General features: G+C 36.3%; 1 protein-coding gene across 2 annotated transcripts in view; it reads right to left on the bottom strand.

Moving 5' to 3' along the window:
- Positions 1 to 230: 230 nt before the first annotated feature.
- PGM2L1 (phosphoglucomutase 2 like 1) overlaps positions 231 to 21,923 on the bottom strand; it is a 65,850-nt gene continuing 44,157 nt past the window's right edge. The window contains exons 6-14 of one of the 2 annotated variants that reach the window (XM_001498196.5): positions 18,842 to 19,035; positions 17,797 to 17,986; positions 17,382 to 17,479; positions 16,310 to 16,490; positions 14,466 to 14,559; positions 14,018 to 14,147; positions 13,613 to 13,802; positions 10,630 to 10,763; positions 231 to 2,970 (exon numbers count right to left, since the gene is read on the bottom strand). In XM_001498196.5, coding sequence (XP_001498246.1) covers positions 2,868 to 2,970; positions 10,630 to 10,763; positions 13,613 to 13,802; positions 14,018 to 14,147; positions 14,466 to 14,559; positions 16,310 to 16,490; positions 17,382 to 17,479; positions 17,797 to 17,986; positions 18,842 to 19,035 — 1,314 coding nt within the window. In that variant the 3' untranslated portion in view covers positions 231 to 2,867. The remainder of the gene's footprint in view (positions 2,971 to 10,629; positions 10,764 to 13,612; positions 13,803 to 14,017; positions 14,148 to 14,465; positions 14,560 to 16,309; positions 16,491 to 17,381; positions 17,480 to 17,796; positions 17,987 to 18,841; positions 19,036 to 21,923) is intronic. The other variant, XM_005612044.4, reaches the window with a different exon arrangement.

Raw genomic sequence — 21,923 nt, 5'->3', positions numbered from 1 at the left:
ATTTAAAATTTTTATTTTATTTTTTTAAAAAGATCACTATTCCCTCTTATTCTGTCCTCACTGGAGATGAAGAACAGTTTGTCATACTATTTCTCACTTTGAGTCCCTCAATAAAAGACTCAAGTAATAAGTTAACACTTACTAAACTATCTCTACAGCTTTCCCCCTCCAGAGTTAAATGATCTTAATTCTTCAAGCTTTTTCTCAGCAGTCTTACTTCCCAACTTATATTTTATTTCTTCTTATTTCTGCTATATCCTCCCCTCCCCAGTTCCCATACAATCCTAAGACACAACATCCTAGCAGGAATTGAATCAGTAAGAGGGGTACTTGTCTCACCTCCTAAAACTTGGCCTGTTTTTAGTGGTGCTAATAAAGGTAAACAGAAGGGTCACTATCTGCACATAATAACAAATAAACACAAGTAAACAACTTGCCCATAGCCAGTTTATTCCTTACTTTGAGGATGGTAAGTTTGCCCTTCACAAGAAGCATCTCCTTTGCCACCTTATTGACCTTTCTATTGTTTGTTAATTTCTACTGTTTATTTCCAATGTATGCTTTGATCTTGCCCCACTCTTTCTTTTTCCCCAAAGCTCTGGAAAATCCCAGCTTTGATCTACACCTCAATGAGAATGCATTCATTTCCATGATATCGTTTATAAAGAAAAAGATAAACAACATAGAGCCCATGGCTGAGACCCACTGGCCAGCACTTCTGTCTCTCCTGGTTAGGCTACTGAATTTATCCTGTTAGGCAAGTGTATATCTATGCTGTCAAGTTCACGTTAAATATCATGCTCAGCCAGATTCGAGAGCTTGGCTAGAATCAAATAATTTCCTAAACATTGTTAATTTTAGCTGGATTTTTAAATTTTTGTGATAAGAATCCAAGCTTTACTAACTTTTCACCTTGATTCAGATGACTTAAATGTTGTATTACATTACTGCACTCAGAACTGTTCTCTTTATGATAGAACGACAATCGTGACATGGCTTTAGTGATTATGAATGGGCTATCATATCATTTTAGCTCCACTTTGTTCGTCAGTCACTGAAACACAGATACTAAAACCAAATATACATATTTTATATATATATATATATATATAGCATTGTTCACACCTCTTTGTAGAATATAGGCCATTTACTAAATTACAATCTACATTCCTAAAAGCAAATTAAGCAAAAAATTCTACACATTTCTTCTTCAGTGCAAAGCCTCTGAAAACAAACTCATTCAGAAATACATTTAGCTAGCTATTATCTACAGCCATACAACATCCAGCTCTAAGAGAGTAAGCAAGGAACAAATTAACAATAGTGGCAATACAATAATTTGAAAATTATATTTGGATTATATAGGTTCAACCAAATGTTAGCTGATAGTTGCAACAAACCAAACCGTGATTTAATACATATTCTAATCAGTTCAAATTGTGTATTATTATGATATTTTAGGAAGTAAATTCTCTAGTACCAGTTATCTCCCATAGGCAATTTGTTTAGAATAATTACACGCCAAGGCCTTGTTACTGTTACCTCTTAGCTATACTTCATGTGTTTAAGCTTTCCGTGAGCTACGTAGGACAGGATACACTTTAAGAGATTAAACAGCACTCCCCTATTAAGTTTTTCTTAGAAGACTGCAGAATCAACCAAAGTGACCTTCCAAATTCTTTTTTCCATATTAAAAAAGATAAATAGCACTCTTGTGATCAGAAATTCTATAGAAGCCAGAAAGGTGTCAGGATAAACTGGACCTTAGTTTTAAAACACGTAGTTTTAGTGTTTCATAACACCCAAAACCTGGAGGTTTTATTTCTTAGTAAAATTAGCATTCCTTCATCTGATAAAGGAATAAATCTACTTATAAAAATGTAATTCAAAAGTTAAACTTTCAAATAAATTCAGAGCTCCTTTTTCAGTTCAGATTCTTTTCTTTACTTAAAGGCTGTGAGAACTGACAATTCTAACAGGAAGATCCTTAACTACAGTTACGTTGAGCCTGTTATTATTAAGATTTTTATTTACATTCATAAGATTTTAAAATCAGCAAACCTATTTGATACAGAGGGAAAGCACCTATCCAGTTTGGAAGATTTTCCTTAACTGTCTTAAAACTAACTGATTCAATTATATTCAATGCAGGAACACTGTTTCAATTCACCCATACCCTGAGAAGGCACCAAGAAATCTGCTAAGAACAAAGCCTTTGGGAGTGTTGCCACTATTGTTTTATGTTCAGTAAACGTCAGAATTTTAAATACATACAATAAATTTACACTGCACCAAGAGCACCCAAAACAGGTGCTGAAACCACATAATGAAACATCCATTCTAAGCTAGAAATGCTAAATACTCTATTTCAAATACTCCAATTTGTAAGTTAATACCTGTGATGTAACAATGACACTTTTCCACAGTATTCTGGGAGCAATGCCATTTTCTTGCCAATTTTATGGATTAATTTCCTTAACCAACTCTACAATTATATAACATTTATCTGCTTTCTTTTAAAACCATGCTATACACAATTACAAGAATACAGAACTAAGCTTAATCACACTTTAATAAGAACACTCACTTTTGTAATGTTTTGTTTCTGTTAAACGTGTTACCATAATACTTTTAATGTAATGACTTTTGTTCAAGATTATGAAAACATTTGAATAATTTCTCTCCAGACCACTTCATTTCAAATTTACACAGTTTGTTTAGTCAGCCAACCAAAAAGAAAGACTATAAAAGCAAACAGATACTTGGCCAGATAAAATAGAGAGAAAGCTAACATGAGTTCAAACGCATGGAGTCCTTGGTAGTCCTGTTCCATACGCCAGTGCAAAGTAATGATGTCCTGGTGGGCACTAAACAGAACGCCAGATCAGGCCATTTTTGCTGGGCTCAAGAAAATTCTCAATCAAAGCCTCAATGAGTTTCTTCAGTTCCTCTTCTAGTAAGGCAGTGTCACTGAGGAGAAAGATTGAGAGTTTAGAAATTATTCTCATAGCCTTAAAATTTGCTTACATTGTTATGACTTTTTAAGAGGGCCTATACCTGATGGGATGACTAAGCAACTGGTAAACGAAAGAGAAATTCATTCAGTTAAAACAAAACAAAACAGGAGAAAGAACTAACACAGGTGGAGCAAAATGGCAGGGTGAGCTGACCCGGGATTCTCTCCCCTCCAAAATACAACAAAAGATTGGAAGAACTGAATTTCAGAGAATAAACATAATGCCAGCTCGTTAGAGACCTACAATACCAAGAAGGCGGAGATCATAAACCCTACTTACAGCCTCGGAGGCGCTGGAATGGGTAGGAGAGAACATCGCTCCCTCCCCTAGAGTCTGCGATGGCTGTGGCGTGGGTGGGGAAGGAGCGGGGGAGGGGCTGCACGACCGGGGGATCATCCAGGACTCCTGCCCTGGTTCAGTGGAGACCCGCTGACGGGGGGAAAGCATCCGTCCGCGCGGACCCCATAAACAAAGGGCCTTGGGAGACCAGAGAACAGAACTGATCTGAACCCAGAGCAGCGTGTGTAACAGCCCCCCCCCCCCAAAGCCAGTGGGCGCAGCCATCTTGCCCCAAGGCGGAGAGCACATAACACGTGGCTCTCGACCCCCCCATCTAGTGGCGACAGGCTGTAACTGCAACCAAATTCTACCACCATGCGAAAAAACCGCTCCTCTAGCATCCAGCAATTTATAAAAGCCCCCAGACCAGAAGGAAAACAATAAAAACACAGAATTAAGTCCTGAGGACTTGGAATTAGGTAAACTAAGTGATAATGAGTTTAGAGCAGCTATAATCAAAAAACTCAATGAGGTAGAGAGAAAGATAGAGAAACAAGCCGAGTTCTGGAGTTACTTCACAAAAGAATTTGAAATGATAAAGAAGAATCAAACAGAATTACTTGAGATGAAAAACACAATGGACCAGATAAAACAGAATACGGATTCCCTGAATGCCCATGTAGACACCATAGAAGAGCAGAGTAACATAATTGAAGATAGACAGGCTGAATGGCTCCAGACAGAGGAAGAAAGAGAACTAAGAATTAAAAAAAAAGCGAGGAAAATCTCCGAGAGATAATGGATTCAATGAGGAGTAAGAACATAAGGATCATAGGAATTCCCAAGAATATGGAAAAGGAAAATGGAGCAGAAAGTGTGCTTAACGAAATTATTGAAGAGAACTTCCCAAATCTAGGGATCGATAGAGAAATGTGTGTAGAGGAGGGTTTTAGATCTCCTAGATTTGTCAATGTAAAAAGAGCTACCCCAAGGCACATAGTAGTAAAATTGGCAAAAAGGAAAGATAAGGAAAAAATACTCAGGGAAGTAAGAAAAAAAAAAAGAGAATAACCTATAAAGGAGCCTCTATCAGACTGTCAGCGGATTTCTCTACAGAAACCCTACAAGCTAGGAGAGAATGGAGTGACATATGCAAAGCTTTAAAGGATAAAAATCTTCAGCCAAGAATACTCTATCCAGCAAGAATTTCCTTCAGATATGAGGGAGAAATTAAATCTTTTCCAGACAAACAAAAGTTAAGGGAATTTGTAACCAAAAGCCCTCCATTAAAAGAAATCCTCAAGAAGACTCTCATACCTGAAAAAAGAAAAAAAGGGAGAAAGGGGACACAATCCACAGACTAGGGAGACCGATGGATAGAACCAGAACAGGATAGCAATTATTCAATTATAGCATTAGGGTAAAGGTAAGGAAACTACCAAAGCAAGTACGATCTTATCACTCTAACTACAAATTAATAAGACGAGTTGGAATAAAAAATGAAAATAATTATTTAGGAGGGGAAGAGCAAAGTGTCTAAATCAGTATTGGTCAAGTAAGAAGGAGACCACCAGAGAATAGACTATATTATACACGAGATTCTAAATACAAACTTCAAGGTAGACACTAAAATAAAGTACAGAACAGAGTCACAAATCATAAATAAGGAAAAATCTAAGAAACCCAGCATAAGAAATCGCAGTATTACATGGGTAGTCTAAAGCAAACAGGAAAACAAACGCAGGAAAACAAGATAATGAGCGACAGACTGACAGCATTAAGTCCACATGCATCAATAATCACTCTCAATGTGAACGGATCAAACTCTCCAATAAAAAGACAGAGAGTGGCAAAATGGATTAAAGAACATGATCCAACGATTTGTTGCCTCCAGGAAACACACCTCAGCCCCAAGGACAAACACAGATTCAGGGTGAAGGGGTGGAGGACAATACTTCAAGCAAATAGCAAGGAAAAAAAGGCAGGTGTTGCAATTCTTATATCAGACCAAGTGGATTTCAAAATAAGACAGGTAAAGAGAGACACAGAGGGACAATATGTAATGATCAAAGGGACACTTCATCAAGAAGAAATAACACTTATAAATATCTATGCACCCAACACAGGAGCACCAAGATTCATAAAGCAGCTATTAACAGACATAAAGGAAAATGTTAAAAACAACACAATAATAGTAGGGGACCTCAACACCCCACTCACATCAATGGACAGATCATCCAGACAGAAAATCAACAAGGAAACAGTGGAGCTAAATGAAAAACTAAAACAATTGGACTTAATCGACATATATAGATCACTTCACCCTGAAAGAGCTGAATACACATTCTTCTCAAGTGCACATGGAACATTCTCAAGGATAGACCATATGTTGGGAAACAAGGAAAGCCTCTACAAATTTAAAAAAATTGAAATAATAACAAGCACTTCTCCGATCATAGTGCTATAAGGCTAGAAATTAATTATAAGAAAAAAGCTGAGAAAGGCACAAAGATGTGGAGACTAAACAACACACTACTGAACAAGCAATGGATCATTGAAGAAATTAAAGAAGAAATCAAAAAATACCTGGAAACAAATGAAAATGATAGCATGCCATACCAACTCATATGGGATACAGCAAAAGCTGTATTAAGAGGAAAATTCATCACAATACAGGCACATCTTAACAAACAAGAAAAATCCCAAATAAGCAACCTTAAAGCACACCTAACTGAACTAGAGAAAAAAGAACAAATGAAGCCCAAAGTCAGCAGATGGAGAGAAATAATAAAAATCACAGCAGAAATAAATAGTATTGAAACGAAAAAGGCAGTAGAAAGGATCAATGAAACAAAGAGCTGGTTTTTTGAGAAGATAAATAAAATTGACAAACCCCTAGCCAGACTTACAAAGAAAAAAAGGGAGAAAGCTCAAATAAACAAAATCAGAAATGAGCGAGGAGAAATAACAACAGACTCTGCAGAAATACAACAGATTATAAGAGAATACTACAAAAAACTATATGCCAACAGAATGGATAACCTAGAGGAAATGGATAAATTCTTGGACTCCTACAATCTCCCAAAGCTCACTCAAGAAGAGGCAGACAATTTGAGTGGACCAATCACAAGGAAAGAGATTGAAATAGCAATCAAAAACATCCCAAAGAATAAAACCCCAGGACCAGATGGCTTTCCTGGGGAATTCTACCAAACTTTCAGAGAGGATTGAACACCTATCCTTTTCAAGCTATTCCAAAAAATTAGGGAAGATGGAACACTTCCTAACACATTCTATGAGGCCAACATCACGCTGATACCAAAACCCGACAAGGACACCATGAAAAAAGAGAACTACAGGCCAATATCACTGATGAACACAGATGCAAAAATTCTAAACAAAATTTGGGCAACCTGAATTCAGCAATTCATCAAAAGGATCATACATCATGATCAGGTGGGATTCATACCAGGGACACAGGGATGGTTCAACATCCACAAATCAATCAACGTGATACACCACATCAACAAACTGAGGAATAAAAACCACATGATCATCTCAATAGATGCAGAGAAGGCATTTGACAAGATCCAACAGCCATTTATGATAAAAACTCTGGACAAAATGGGCATAGAAGGAAACTGCCTCAACATAATAAAGGCCATAGATGACAAACCGATAGCCAACATCATACTCAATGGGCAAAAACTGAACGCCATCCCCCTGAAAACAGGAACGAGACAAGGATGCCCTCTATCACCACTCTTATTTAACCTAGTACTGGAGGTCCTGGCCAGAGCAATCAGGCAAGAAAAAGGAATAAAAGGAATCCAAATAGGGAGGGAAGAAGTGAAACTCTTGCTGTTTGCAGACGACATGATCTTATATATAGAAAACCCCAAAGAATCCATTGGAAAACTGTTAGAAGTAATCAACAACTACAGCAAAGTTGCAGGGTATAAAATCAATTTGCATAAATCAGTAGCATTTCTATACTCCAGTAATGAACCAACAGAAAAAGAACTCAAGAACACAATACCATTCACAATCGCAACAAGAAGAATAAAATGCCTTGGGGTAAATTTAACTAAGGAAGTGAAGGACCTATATAATGAAAATTACAAGGCCTTTCTGAGAGAATTGGATGACGACATAAGGAGATGGAAAGACATTCCATGTACATGGATTGGAAGAATAAACATAGTTAAAATGTCCATTCTACCTAAAGCAATCTACAGATTCAACGCCATCCCAATCAGAATCCCAATGACTTTCTTTACAGAATTAGAACAAAGAAGCCTAACATTCATATGGGGCAACAAAAGACCCTGAATTTCTAAAGCAATCCTGAGAAAAAAGAACAAAATGGGAGGCATCACAATCCCTGACTTCAAAACATACTACAAAGCTACTGTAATCAAAACAGCATGGTACTGGTACAAAAACAGGTGCGCAGATCAATGGAACAGAATTGAAAGCCCAGAAATAAAACCACACATCTATGGACAGCTTATCTTTGACAAAGGAGCTGAGGGCATACAATGGAGAAAAGAGTCTTTTCAACAAATGGTGCTGGGAAAACTGGAAAGCCACATGTAAAAGAATGAAAATTGATCATTCTTTTTCACCATTCACCAAAATAAACTCAAAATGGATTAAAGACCTAAAGGTGAGACCTGAAACCATAAGGCTTCTGGAAGAAAACGTAGGCAGTACACTCTTTGACATCAGTATTAAAAGGATCTTTTCAGACACCATGCCTTCTCAGAGAAGGGAAACAATAGAAAGAATAAACAAATGGGACTTCATCAGACTAAAGAGCTTCTTCAAGGCAAATGAAAACAGGATTGAAACAAAAAAACAACCCACTAACTGGGAAAAAATATTTGCAAGTCATATATTTGACAAAGGCTTAATATCCATAATATATAAAGAACTCTCGCAACTCAACAACAAAACATCAAACAACCCAATCAAAAAATGGGCTGGAGACATGAACAGACATTTCTCCAAAGAAGATATACGGATGGCCAATAGGCACATGAAAAGATGCTCATCATCGCTGATCATCAGGGAAATGCAAATCAAAACTACACTAAGATATCACCTTACACCCGTTAGCATGACAAAAATATCTAAAACTAATAGTAACAAATGTTGGAGAGGTTGCGGAGAAAAAGGAACCCTCATACACTGCTGGTGGGAATGCAAACTGGTGCAGCCACTATGGAAAACAGTATGGAGATTCCTCAAAAAATTAAAAATAGAACTACCATACGATCCAGCCATCCCACTACTGGGTATTTATCCAAAGAGCTTGAAGTCAGCAATCCCAAAAGCCCTATGGACCCCAATGTTTACTGCAGCATTATTTACAATAGCCAAGACATGGAAGCAACCTAAGTGCCCAGCAACAGATGAATGGATAAAGAAGATGTGGCACATATATACAATGGAATACTACTCAGCTGTAAAACAGAACAAAATCATTCCATTTGCAATAACATGGATGGACCTTGAGGGAATTACGTTAAGTGAAATAAGCCAGCAAGAGAAGGATAATCTGTGTATGACTCCACTCATATGAGGAATTTAAAATTATGGACCAAGAACAGTTTAGTGGATACCAGGGGAAAGGTGGGGTGGGGGGTGGGCACAAAGGGTGAAGTGGTGCACCTACAACATGACTGACAAACATTAATGTACAACTGAAATTTCACAAGATTGTAACCTATCATTAACTCAATAAAAAAAAAACGAAAAAACAAAAAAACAAAACAAAGAGGGGGGCAATCACATACAAAAAAACACCATTATCACAAACTCATGTAGAACTGCATTAAAAGGAGTTCCTTGGTCCCTAATACATGGATGAGTTATAGGGCATCTAAAGATTTCTCCTGGGTCAGGCAATTTAATGGCTTAGAACATCAATACCAGGTATTAAGATAAAATAGCTTCCTGAAACACTTTGAAGAATAGCCAGTATAGATATCACGGGGTGATACAGCACGTATTTCAAGTAGCAGAGGGAGGCACGGCTAAAAGAATGAGATGTCTAAAAGATAAATACACACTTACAAAGACGCCCTTCAAAGTCATCACCTGATGAGCTCTTGTTGCCCAAAACATTTCTAGGACAGCCTCTTTTAAACTGCCTTCACGGTCACTTTACAAGCTACACAACAAATCAGTTTCTATTACTTTAATAATAATCCTTCATTTTTAACCAAATATAGCATTACCCAATTTGGTTTAAACTTTGTTCGTTTGTTTGGTTTAAACAACTTCAGGAGGTCTTTTCTTCCCCCAAAGGAAATAAAATCTACTCTTAAACACAAAGATTTAGGGAAATACAAAATAATGTACCTTGGGCTCTGAAGGTAATTTCAAAAAATCGCCTTCCCAAAAATATATTGATCAATGACAACATCATAGGAGGTATTACTTTTAATAAGTTTAAATGGGCTTTGAATATATTTATTAAAGTCAAGTTAATTTAGTCACAATTCATAATGTTAAAAGGAAATAAATTGGGCAGATCAAGTCAAATCATATTAGATGTAGAAAATGAATATTTGGCAATAACCAAATTATTTGTTGATCATTTCTTTATACTCATCATATACTAGGTAAAGCTCAGAGAGCATTCTCAGGAATATAAATTCACTAAAATTTAAAAATTCAATTCCCAAATGATGTAGCTGCTTTGAAAAACAGTCTGGCAGTTCCTAAAAAGGTTAAACATAGAACCACCATACGACCCAGAAATTCCACTCCTAGATATATATCCCAGTGAAATGAAAACATATGTCCACACAAAGACTTGTACACAAACGTCTGTAGCACCATTATTCATAATAGCCAAAATGTGGAAACAACCCAAATGTCCATCACCTCATAACTGGATTAAAAAAATGGGTATATCAATATAATGGAATATTATTGGGCCATGAAAATAAATTTTTTAAAAAAGGAATAAAGTACTGATTCATGGTACAACACAGAAACCCTGAAAACATTATGCTAAGTAAAAGATGTAAGTCACAAAGGATCACATTGTATGATTCCATTTATATGAAATGTCCAGAATAAGCAAATCTACAAGGACAGATAGTAAGTTGGTGGTTGCCTGGGGCTAAGAGGGAGGGAAGGAAATGGGTTTTCTTTATGAGGTGATGAAAATGTTCTAAAATTGATTGTAATGATACCTGCACAACCCTGAATATACTAAAAACCACTGACTTACACGCTTTAAATGGATGAACTCTATGGTATGTGAATTCTATCTCAATAAAGTTTTTATATATATATTTAAAAAGCCAATCCTCACCTCTGCTCAGGTAATGCACACATCTCTGCGTAATATTTTATCTTTGGTTCTGTCCCGCTTGTCCGAAGAGTGGCAACACAGCCATTTTGGAAAGTAAATGTAATCATTTGGCTGTTTTTACTCACAGGCAGCACCTAGGCACAATTGTAACACCATCTTAATTGCACTTGGTACCTTTTTCATTTTCAAGAGTTGTAAAATACATTCCCCTTATATAAGGTATCTAAGGTAGTCAAATTCAGTCAAAAACAGAAAGTAGAAGGGTGGTTGGCAAGGGCTGGGGGGGGGGGCGGAATAGGGAAGTGTTTAATGGGTAGAGAGTTTCATTTTAGCAAGATGAGAAAGTTCTGGAGATCCTCTGCACGACAATGTGACCACAGTTAACACTACTGAACCATACATTTAAAAATGATTAAGATGGGAAATTTTATGTTCTGTGTTTTTCACCACAATTAAAAATAAAAAATATTTTAAAAAGAACTATAAAATACAAAAGATTAAACACAAAATAATTCATAAATATACCATTTACTGAACATTTATAATAGTACAGGCATTAGGTTATATACTTTACACACATGAGCTCTGGGCCTCATCAATACTCCCACAAAGCAAGTATTACTGCCAATTTACGGACAAGACTCAGAGTAAATGACCCATGCAAGGTAACCAGCTGAGTGGCAGAGCAAGAAGCTGAAACCATGTCTGTCTGTATCCAGGTCCAAACTGCCTCTACATTTGCGAAGTGCTTTACAATTTCAAAGCTCTTTCACAGACAGTTTATCAATAGTCTCCAAAGCAATGTGCACATGTCCTAGAGGACAGGCAAAATAATCCACGTGGCACAAAAAATTTTTTATGTTTTTTACCTACACATTAAAAAAAGAAATGAAGCTTTCCTGACATTGAAGATGAATGGACACTGGCACTCTTCCTAGACGACAGAGCAGTCTGTGAAGGGATCTTGAGGGAACGGTGGGGGTTGTACTAGGACACAGGGGTTGACAGGGGTGCCTTCCCTGAGGCGTCCCGAGCCTGGTCCTCTCCTTCAGATGCCTCTCTCGGTCAGGGGTACTATTCTACACTAACTGCTTAAGACAGAGACCTTCCTCCCCTCTTTTTCACTCACAGATCATCAACTGGCAAGTCCTGCATATTCTATCCTGTATTTAACTCCACTTTGTCCACTCTCTCCATCACGACTGCTACTTTATTAAATGCAGGCTCCCATTGTCTATCATCTCAATTGCTGAAATAGCATGCTAACTGACCTTCCTGCCTGGAAGCTTGCCCCCTCCACCAACTCGCTGTACATGTCATTCTTCCTCACACTCCATACTACAGTTGTGGAGAACTGCTTGCGGTTCTTTGAAGGCAAACATGCCTTCTCACCTCCAGACCTAGCATTTGCTACTCCTTTTGTTCCTGAAACAGCCTCTGTTCCTCCTACATCTGGATAACTCCTACTCATACTCTACAACTCAGCTCACAAAAGTCCTCTACAAAGTCTTCCATAAGCCCCCCAAATCTGAGTAAGGGTCTTTCCCATCCTCTTCCATGGCACCCTATGCACCCCCTGGTAGCACTTAGCATTTTGTAAAGTAATCACTGTTGACTTGTCCATTTCCCCACTAGGCTCCCGAGTGCAGAAAGAGTGCCTTTGTCATTGCTGCATCCCCAGTGTGCTTGTGCCTGTGGCACAGAAGGATTTTGATAAATGCCTGTTGAACACACAGATGGATGACAGTCTGAATATGGAGAAGAATGAACTCAGGAAGACTTTGACACTTACAATGTGATCTTAGGGGATTAATAATATCTATACTACCTGCCTTACAAAATTGTTCTAAGAATCCATGGAGAACAGATAGAAAAGCGCTTTGAATAACTAATATCATAAACTTTAAAGGGAGTTAAGAGGAAAAAGAGATCACACCAAGAACTACTCTAAGCACAGCAACATTAGAGAAATAAAAAGAAAGAAAAAATTTAGTTCTTCTCTTCAAGTAGTTTACAAAGACAGAAAAACAGATCTATACATACACGCACATACACAGAATACCAACAACTGGGAACCAATATTTGTTGACTGGATGAATATACACAAAAGGAATATGGGTAGTATTCTACACGAGAGGCTGCAGATTTCCCAAAATATATTATGCCCCTTGAATCCCGAGAAAACCACAGAATAATTGTAAGTGGAAACTTAGGCTAGTAATAGTCATAACAAATAGTCATGACAGAATAAATATGATCAGCAATCCATGGCATTTGAATATTTGTTGAGCACCCACCACCTAGGCAGAAGCTTTGAGAGGCGTAAACGCTATCAGAAATGGATCTGCCATGTACAACATAGTGATAACATCAGATAGAAAGTGATAAATGACGAGAGGAAGGCACAATATATAATGAAACCTCAGGAGGAAGATATCGGACTACGGGATCTGGAGGGTATGTGGAGGAGGTGACATTGACCTTAAGTATTAAATAATGGCTAAAGTATGGACCTGCAGTAGTAGGAAGAAAAGGTAGACTGAGGAAATAGCTTGAGAGAAATAGAAAAAATGTGTGTATGTAAGAAACTGTAAGTTGTTCTATCTGGTTGGAGGTATAGGGAATAAGGTAGAAAAGGGAAGTTACAACTAGAAATATGCATAGCTTTGAAATTATAGGCTTTTAGACTTTATTTTCAATATTATTTAGCATCATTATACATTCTCCCTCCCTCCTGCCCTTTCTCTTTCTGTCTCTCTGTCTTTCTCATTCTCCTTCCCATTTCCACAACCCTAGGGGGAAGCACACACTTGGGGAGTGATAAGGACAGACTCAAAGAGACACTTAGTGGACTTACAACTGCCCTGGAGAAAAACAATGGATCCTAGTTTCAAGAAACGCACAGGCTTGAACTTCCACTACTTCACTATAGTGTGAATTATTATAAATTGTTAAATACTTTTTTTAAAAAAAGCATACTTACTGATTTCTTATTAGGCTGGCTGCTGTCATACCCAGTGGTAACGTCCCGTATATGCAAAATAGCAAATGTTCCACAAAATTTTGGATATTCTTTTGGAGAATCAAAATTGCGAAGTCTTTCAAATATACTTTTGATGGTAGGTGGATCATAACACAAGAAATACGAAGTTTTTGAAAGATGATAACCATATCTGCACAAAGGTTTAAAGTGTTAAAATCAGATTTCAGATAACTCTTTAAAAAAGTGTATATTAAAGATAAGCCTATTATAGTATTATGAAGAAAGTGGCAGACAATTTTAGTACTTTTGAAAAAGGACTATTTCTCAAAAACAAATTTAGAAAGCTAAAAGTAGGACAAAAAAATAAAAAATTTAGTATGTGAAATTCGTAACAGTAAAACTTACTTTTCATAAATCTTAATCAGTTGCTGTGTCAATGTTATATTCACGGTTTCCAGGTAAGATGCCATCTCAGCAACAACAACGGCCGCACTCACCCCATCTTTATCCAAAACCGAAGTTCCACACAGAAAACCTGAGAATTAAAAAAATCTTTAAAAACGAGCAAAACTTAAAGCTATAATAATTTCAATAGTTTGACATTTCTTCAGAGGGACCAATGAATTTAAAAGCCTAGTAATAAATGAAACCCACTGATACCGAAGGTATTAGGGGACCTTTAAGGGTTTTTTTTTTTTTTCTGATAAGAAATGCATCTACACATTTCTGAGTTCTCTGTGGTTTTTACAACTCAAAATGCAAAACCAGAAGACAAAAATTCCTCTCCATAAAATTACTACATTTAAAAAATGCTCTCATTCAAATTTCAAATATTTTAATATTTACTACATACCAATAGACTCTTCAAATGAAAAAAGGACTTCTTTCCCATTCTCCAGGAGGTTTTTTATCCTACTTCCAATCCATTTAAAACCTGGTAATGTTTCCTGAAATGCAGAAGAGGCCACTCTAGTTAAGTGACTCTCTCATAAATACATATTAGAGAAAAGCTTGTCACTAAATGCACATAACACTCTCAGAAATCTTCTGTTATGGTCTTCGTTCCACAAAGATTTACACAGTGGCAAACATACAGTCATAAAGTGCATGGATACACACAGTGCTACGACTGATGACCTACTATTTATCGAGCACACTAATGGGTGATTTATACCAAATATAATCCAGTATTTATAATTGACGATGCATATTGTCACAAAGTAACATAAATACACACGTATTATGATCCTCTATTATTTATCAAGCACTGTAACAGGTTCTTTACATCATTATCTTTTTTTAATGCTCACAACTGTTGCTGAAACAAGAGGCTCAGAGATTCAACAATTTGCCCCAAATTATGCTGCATATAAGAGATGGAGCCAGGATTCAATTACCCTGCTTCTCAGAAATTGTCCTTTAAACTGTGTCATAAGCACTAATATAAAAATACCCATAAAGGTTGTGATTTAGTTCTCCTGAATAATCAAAGGCCATAAAGCTTTTTAATGATGCACTTACAACATTATCACAACATATGCTTGAACCAAGCGTGCCTTACCCTAACACGATGGCCTAAATAAAACCATCAAGAACGTTACTAAGTTCTTTTTTGATCATTAGATTTGAGGACTTGTCATCTGATGAGCTACTGTTCACTTTAAAGACACAAACTGTTTTAGAGTCAAGAGAAGGTGTGTGATACACACTGACTGTGGAGTTCATCATTACTAATTTAAGATTGCTCCTTCACTGCTCTACCTTCTCACTAGGAAAAAAAAGATAAATAAAAGCTCAAAACCGCTGCCGCCCCCACCCTCCACCCCCAACAACAAAAACAAGGAAGCAAATTTATAACAATGGTCTTCGGAATCATGTTCTTTTTTCTCTTTTGTGCTCATTATACATTTTTCTTGCCGTAGATATAAAAGAGGAAAATGTTAACATTACCATAATTCAGAATCTTAGGCTTAATAAATTTTCAATTTCTTCTGTTTTGCTATTTGTATTTTAGAAAATCTGAGATTGAAAGTTCTACTTCATTAAGACAGGTACCATTTTCTTTTATTCAGCCAATTAGTGTTAAGACCTGTAGCTTGACTGTGTCTCAAGAAAAATGCCCAGAGATGACATTTTCACTGACATTTGGCAAAGATGGCAGAGGAAAAGCAACTTAAGTGGCATTAGTTCCAGCAGCTGTACAAATGGTCAGGTTAACTTCCTGAGGTTCACAAAGGTTAATGATCTGTGCTGAGAGAGTCATTATTTTTTTTTTTTGGATGTAGAATCATTAGATAAATTGGCAATTTAGAAGACTACTTAAGGTTTCTTAAGATTTGAACTTGAAGAGCCTAAACAAGCGGTCGATGACACCAGACAACTCTCTGGAGTGGAGTTTATGTGACTGATGAGGTCACGAGGAGTCAGATTTCTCAGTATGAAAACCAGACGTTGTATGGAATAACAAGCATTAATGCAAGTTTTAGAGAACATCTTATCTTAGTTTCAGAAATTCACATACTGGATGAATTTGTCTCAAGGTGTCTAAACTATCAAAAAGATTAAGCAAGTGTTAACAGAATCAGAAAAAAAGGGGGAATTATAAATGAGATCCATAAGTCAGTTTTGGTATGAAGATGGCTTTAATTTACAGAAATAGGTTTAGAAAAGTAGCACACAGATATTAACTATTCTTACTTCAAAATGAAATCCTTCTTTAAGGGCAATCGCCTTCAGAATTTTGGAAGAGACTGTGGTGGCTAACATATAAATGTTCTTCACATCAGCATTTCTTGATTTATTTTTCCTCCAGCAATCAAACATCCACCACCCAAACAACGCTGCCAACTCGTTGCCTGTGAAAACTTTCCAATTACCACTGTAGAGAGAATGAAAATTCAAGTCAAGATCTTATAACTTCTCATGAAAACTTCTTGACCTTAAGACCTACAAATTACCGTCTTCCACATAGGAAAACCCAAAAACTACTGGATGAGATTTTTGAGAAAACATTTACTATTGCTTTTCTAACTGACAAGGGGTGAGCTTAGGGTAGAAATGGTAGCAACATCTTCTGAAAAATTATTACATTGTTACTTTTATTCTCCTACTTAATGAGAAAAAGGTTATAATCTGATGTCCTTTTTAGGTAAGGACATTTGTCAAAACATTATAATGGCAAAAACACATAGCAACCCAAAGTACTAAGATTAGGAAATGACTACATTGATAAAGCAATCTGTTGGGATATCATGTCATTTAAAAAACTGATATTTAAAACAATATTTAAGGATAGAGAAAAATACTCACAATACAATATTAAGTGGAAAATAATCAAGAGATAAAACCAGGGTCAGCCCCAGTGGCCTAGTGGTTAAGTTTGATGCGCTCTGCTTTGGCGGCCTGAGTTTGGTTTCTGGGCGCAGGTCTACACCACCTGTCAGTGGCCATGCTGTAGTGGCGGCCCACATACAAAACAGAGAAAGACTGGCAACAGGTATCAGCCCAGGGCGAATCTTTCTCAGAAAAAAAAGATCTGAAACCATATCTAGTATTATCACAATTTTATAAAAACAAATATATCAAATATTTGAATAGAAAAAACATAGAAAGGAAATGTCAAAATATCAACCTAGGTGGTTATCTCTGGATAGTGGGACTTACAGGAGATTTATTTTCTTATTTTTTTTATTACTTCCAACATAAGACTTAAAATCAAAAACCGCTTTTCAAAGTTTAAGCTTTTAATCAAATAACAGGTTCTACTTACTTCTCCTGAAGTTCTGCCACGGCCAGTCGGTCTGCATCAGGATCTGTGGCTAGCACGACCCGAGCATTTTCTTTCTCTGCCAGTCTCAAAGAGAGTTCCTGAAACAGTGACCCAAAAAGCTGGATTGCATTGAAAATGTGAAATTCAATGTCAATATTCCTAAATGTAGGAACGATGTTAGTGACATGAATTTTAGAAGGAATATAGTTTAGCTGAATTTAAAATAAGCCTAGAAGTAGGGATATCCACCACAGAGATTTCAAACAAAACAGAATATACGGCTCCAATATAATCTAAAAGACGTAAACTAAAGCGGTTTCTGCTTTTGTAAGTAATCTTAGGATGGTCAATCAGTTCTATCTATTCAATGAAGTTTAATATACTACTAATAATTTAAATATAGAAAAAAAAATACCAGCACAGATTCTCCTTCTTCAGGATTTGGGCATTTAACAGTAGAAAAGTCTGGATCAGGATCTTTTTGTTCTGGTACTGGAATTGGAGGCTTAAAACCAAACACTTGAAAGGCCAACTGCACATAGTCATGTCCAACCCCATGAAAAGAGGAATGTACAAATTTCAAGGTGGTCTGTGAGTTTAATTCCCTGTAAAGGAAAGTCATCATTCAATTAATATCATAAAACTCATTACTTGTGATATAATTAAAATAAGCTAAAGAAAAAGCTAAAATAAATTTCATAGGATAGGGAAAATATACTCAGCAAGCCAGGATGCTTTCTAGCAATAGTGTTAGCTATTTATGGAATAGTTACGGAAATACAGAAATAGGTAGGAAAAAATCAAATTTTAGAGGAAATTTCCTGATCTTATACAGAGAGAATACATATATTTAACTATAATTTTTAACAGTTTTATTGAGAGGTTATTAATATACTATACAATTCATCCATTTAAAGTGTACAGTTCAATGGTTTTCACTATATTCACAGAGTTATTCAACCATAACCACAGTCAATTTTAGAACATTCTCACTACCCCAAAAAGAAACTGCACCCCATAGCCACTTCCCCCAACCCTCCCATTCCTCCTGGCCATAGGCAACCACTAACATACTTTCTGTCTGTTTCTGTCTCTACAGATTTGCCTGCTCTGGAGATTTCATATAAACAGAATCATACAATACATGGTCCTTTGTGACTGGCTTCTTTCACTTAACATGCATAATATTTTCAAGGTTCATCCATGGTCTAGTATGTACCAGTATTTCATTTCTTTTTACTGCTGAATAATATTTCATTGTATGGATATACCACATTTTATTTATCCATTCATCAGTTGATGGATATTTGGGTTATTTCCACTTTTTGACTACTACGAATAGTACTATGTAGCTATAAATTTAATATAATGAGCAGTTAACACTTTCTTATTCTTATTTCTTCCCTTTATTTGTTAATCTTATTCTAAGGTAATAGTATCCTATACTCCCATTTGGATACCTGTAAAAACAGATCTTTTTCAGATCTTCCATGTATCTCCTGCAAATGTCCTGCAGAGGATCTCTCTTCAGTGGGCTAGTATTCACCAAATTATCATTCCAGGAACCATGCCAGGGCTCCACACATTCTTCTATACATTTCAGAATTTCTTTATCATGAGGAGATGTGATCTGAGCACCGTTCTCCCAATAAACCTAAATGATAGGTAAATACAGCTATAAACATTTGAAATGTTGGCCAGATGTTTTCTTAGTTACAGCAGAGATATGTGACTTTATAAAGAAGAATACCAACTTAATCAAGTAGAAAATGTCAACGTGAGACTAACTTAATAAATACTAAAGGATATTGATGGTAATGATTCCACAGACTCCTCCATAAAATGATCATGTATTATTTTCTCTTTTAGAAGTATACTTTAATAACAATACATATACATACATAGTATGTATACTGTATATATTACATATGTATATATTATGTTATTATATGTTATATTATATAATATATATTATTATTATATAATTTTATTTTTATAATTATATATTTTTATATTTATATATAATTAATATAATTTATATATAATTTTATATATAAATTTTATATTTATATATAATTCTATATATCTTTTCTATTATATATAATTTTTATAATTATACACATTATTATATTATATATTATATAACATATATGTTATAATATGTATATATTATATACGTTAATATATATTATATATATTATATACATATTATGTGTATATATATATATACATAACAATAACATACATAACAAAGATAATCTAAGAAACCATGAAATATCCATAAAACTTGATACTACGAAATTTAAGCATTATAAAGTGGTTCTAAGAAATCATTTTTCAGTTATAAATTAAAGTAGAATTTATGTCACATCAAATAAAGTAAATATCGGGAAAGACAGTTAATATGTTCATTATTCCCTCTACATTTCAATATACGAATTTTCAGTATTTAATAAAAATATATTTCATTAAGATGTCAGTTTGTCAAGTACCTTGATCAACAAGACATTAGGAACAGTTAACAAAAAAAGCAAGAAAATGTACTACTGTAATTTACAGGATCTCAAAGTCAAAAGGGCTCTGCTTAGAGACTCTCTCTAAGCAGGCATACCTCATTTTATTGTAGTTTGCTTTACTGCGCTCTGCAAAATTGGCGTTTTCTACAAATTGAAGGTTTGTAGTTAAACCTCCATCTAAGCAAGCCTATCAGCACCATTCTTCCAACAGCATTTGCTCACTTCACATCTCTGTGTCACGTTTTGGTATTTCTCACAATATTTCAAACTTTTTCATTATTATCATATTATTATGGTGATCTGTGATCAGTGATCTTTGATGTTACTACTGTAATTGTTTTGGGGTGCCATGAATCGTGCACGCATAAGACGGTGAACTTGATAGATAGATGTTTCGTGTGTTCTGACTGCTCCATTGACTGGCCATTCTCCCATCTCTTTCCGTCTCCCTGGGCCTCCCTATTCGCTGAGACACAATAATATTGAAATTAGGCCAATTAATAACACTACAACGGTCTTTAAGTTAGCAAGTGAAAGGAAGAGTCGCCTGCCTCTTACTTTAAATCAAAAGCTACAAATGATTAAGCTTAGTGAAGAAGCCAGGTCGAAGGCCACTGAAACCTAGGCCTCTTGCGCCAAACAGCCAAAGTGTGAATGCAAAGGAAAAGTCCTTGAAAGAAATTAAAAGTGCTACTCCAGTGAACACCAAAATGACAAGAAAGTGAAACAGCCTTATTGCTAACATGGAGAAAGTTTCAGTGGTCTGGATACATCAAATTTGCCACAACCCTCCCTTAAGTCAAAGCCTAATCCACAGTAAGACCCTAACTCTCTTAAATTCTATGAAAGCTGAGAGAGGTGAGGAAGCTGCAGAAGAAAAGTGTGAAGGTAGCAGGGGTTGGTTCATGAGGTCCAAGGAAAGAAGCCATCTCCATAACATAAAACTGCAAAGTGAAGCAGCAAATGCTGATGTAGAAGCTGCAGCAAGTTATCCAGAAGATCTAGCTAAGATAATTAATAAGGGCAGCTACACTGAACAATGGATTTTCAATGTAGGTGAAACTGCCTTCTATTAGAACAAGATGCCATCTAGGACTTTCATAGCTAGAGAGCAGAAGTCAATGCTTGGCTTCAAAGCTTCAAACAACAGGCTGATTCTCTCGTTAGGGGCTAATGCAGCTGGTGACTTTAACTTGAAGCCAATGTTCATTTACTACTCCAAAAATCCTAGAGCCCTTAAGAACAATGCTATACCAACTCTGCCTGTGCTCTATAAACGTAACAACAAAGCCTGGATGACAGCACATCTGTCTATAACATGATTTACTGAATATTTTAAGCCCATTGTTGGGACCTACTGCTCAGAAAAAGATTCCTTTCAAAATATTACTGCTCATTGAGAATGACCTGGTCACCCAAGAGCTCTGATGGAGATATACAAGATGAATGTTGTTCATGCCTGTTAATACAACATCTATTCAGCAGCCCATGGATCAAGGAGTAATTTCAACTTTCAAGTCTTATTTAAGAAATATTTTTTTTTTTTGAGGAAGATTAGACCTGAGCTAACTGCTGCCAATCCTCCTCTTTTTGCCGAGGAAGACTGGCCCTGAGCTAACATCCATGCCCATCTTCCTCTACTTTAATGTGGGACGCCTACCACAGCCATGGCTTGCCAAGCAGTGCCATGTCCCCACCCGGGATCCAAACTGACGAACCTCAGGCTGCCGAAGTGGAATGTGCGCACTTAACCACTGCGCCACTGGGCCAGCCCCTAAGAAATACATTTTGTAAGGCTACAGCTGCCATAGACAGTGATTTGTCTGATGGATCTGGGCAAAGCAAATCAAAAATCTGGAAAGGATTCATTATTCTACATGCCATTAAGAACATTCATGATTCATGTGAAGAGGTCAAAATATCAACATTAACAGGAGTTTGGAAGAAGCTGATTCCAGCCCTCATGGATGATTTTCAGGGGTTCGAGACTTCAGTGGAGGAAGTAACTGCAGATGTGGTGAAAATA

This window comes from Equus caballus, chromosome 7 (assembly GCF_041296265.1).
Source record: "Equus caballus isolate H_3958 breed thoroughbred chromosome 7, TB-T2T, whole genome shotgun sequence".
Taxonomy (NCBI): domain Eukaryota; kingdom Metazoa; phylum Chordata; class Mammalia; order Perissodactyla; family Equidae; genus Equus; species Equus caballus.
This window is presented reverse-complemented; position numbering and strand designations above follow the sequence as displayed.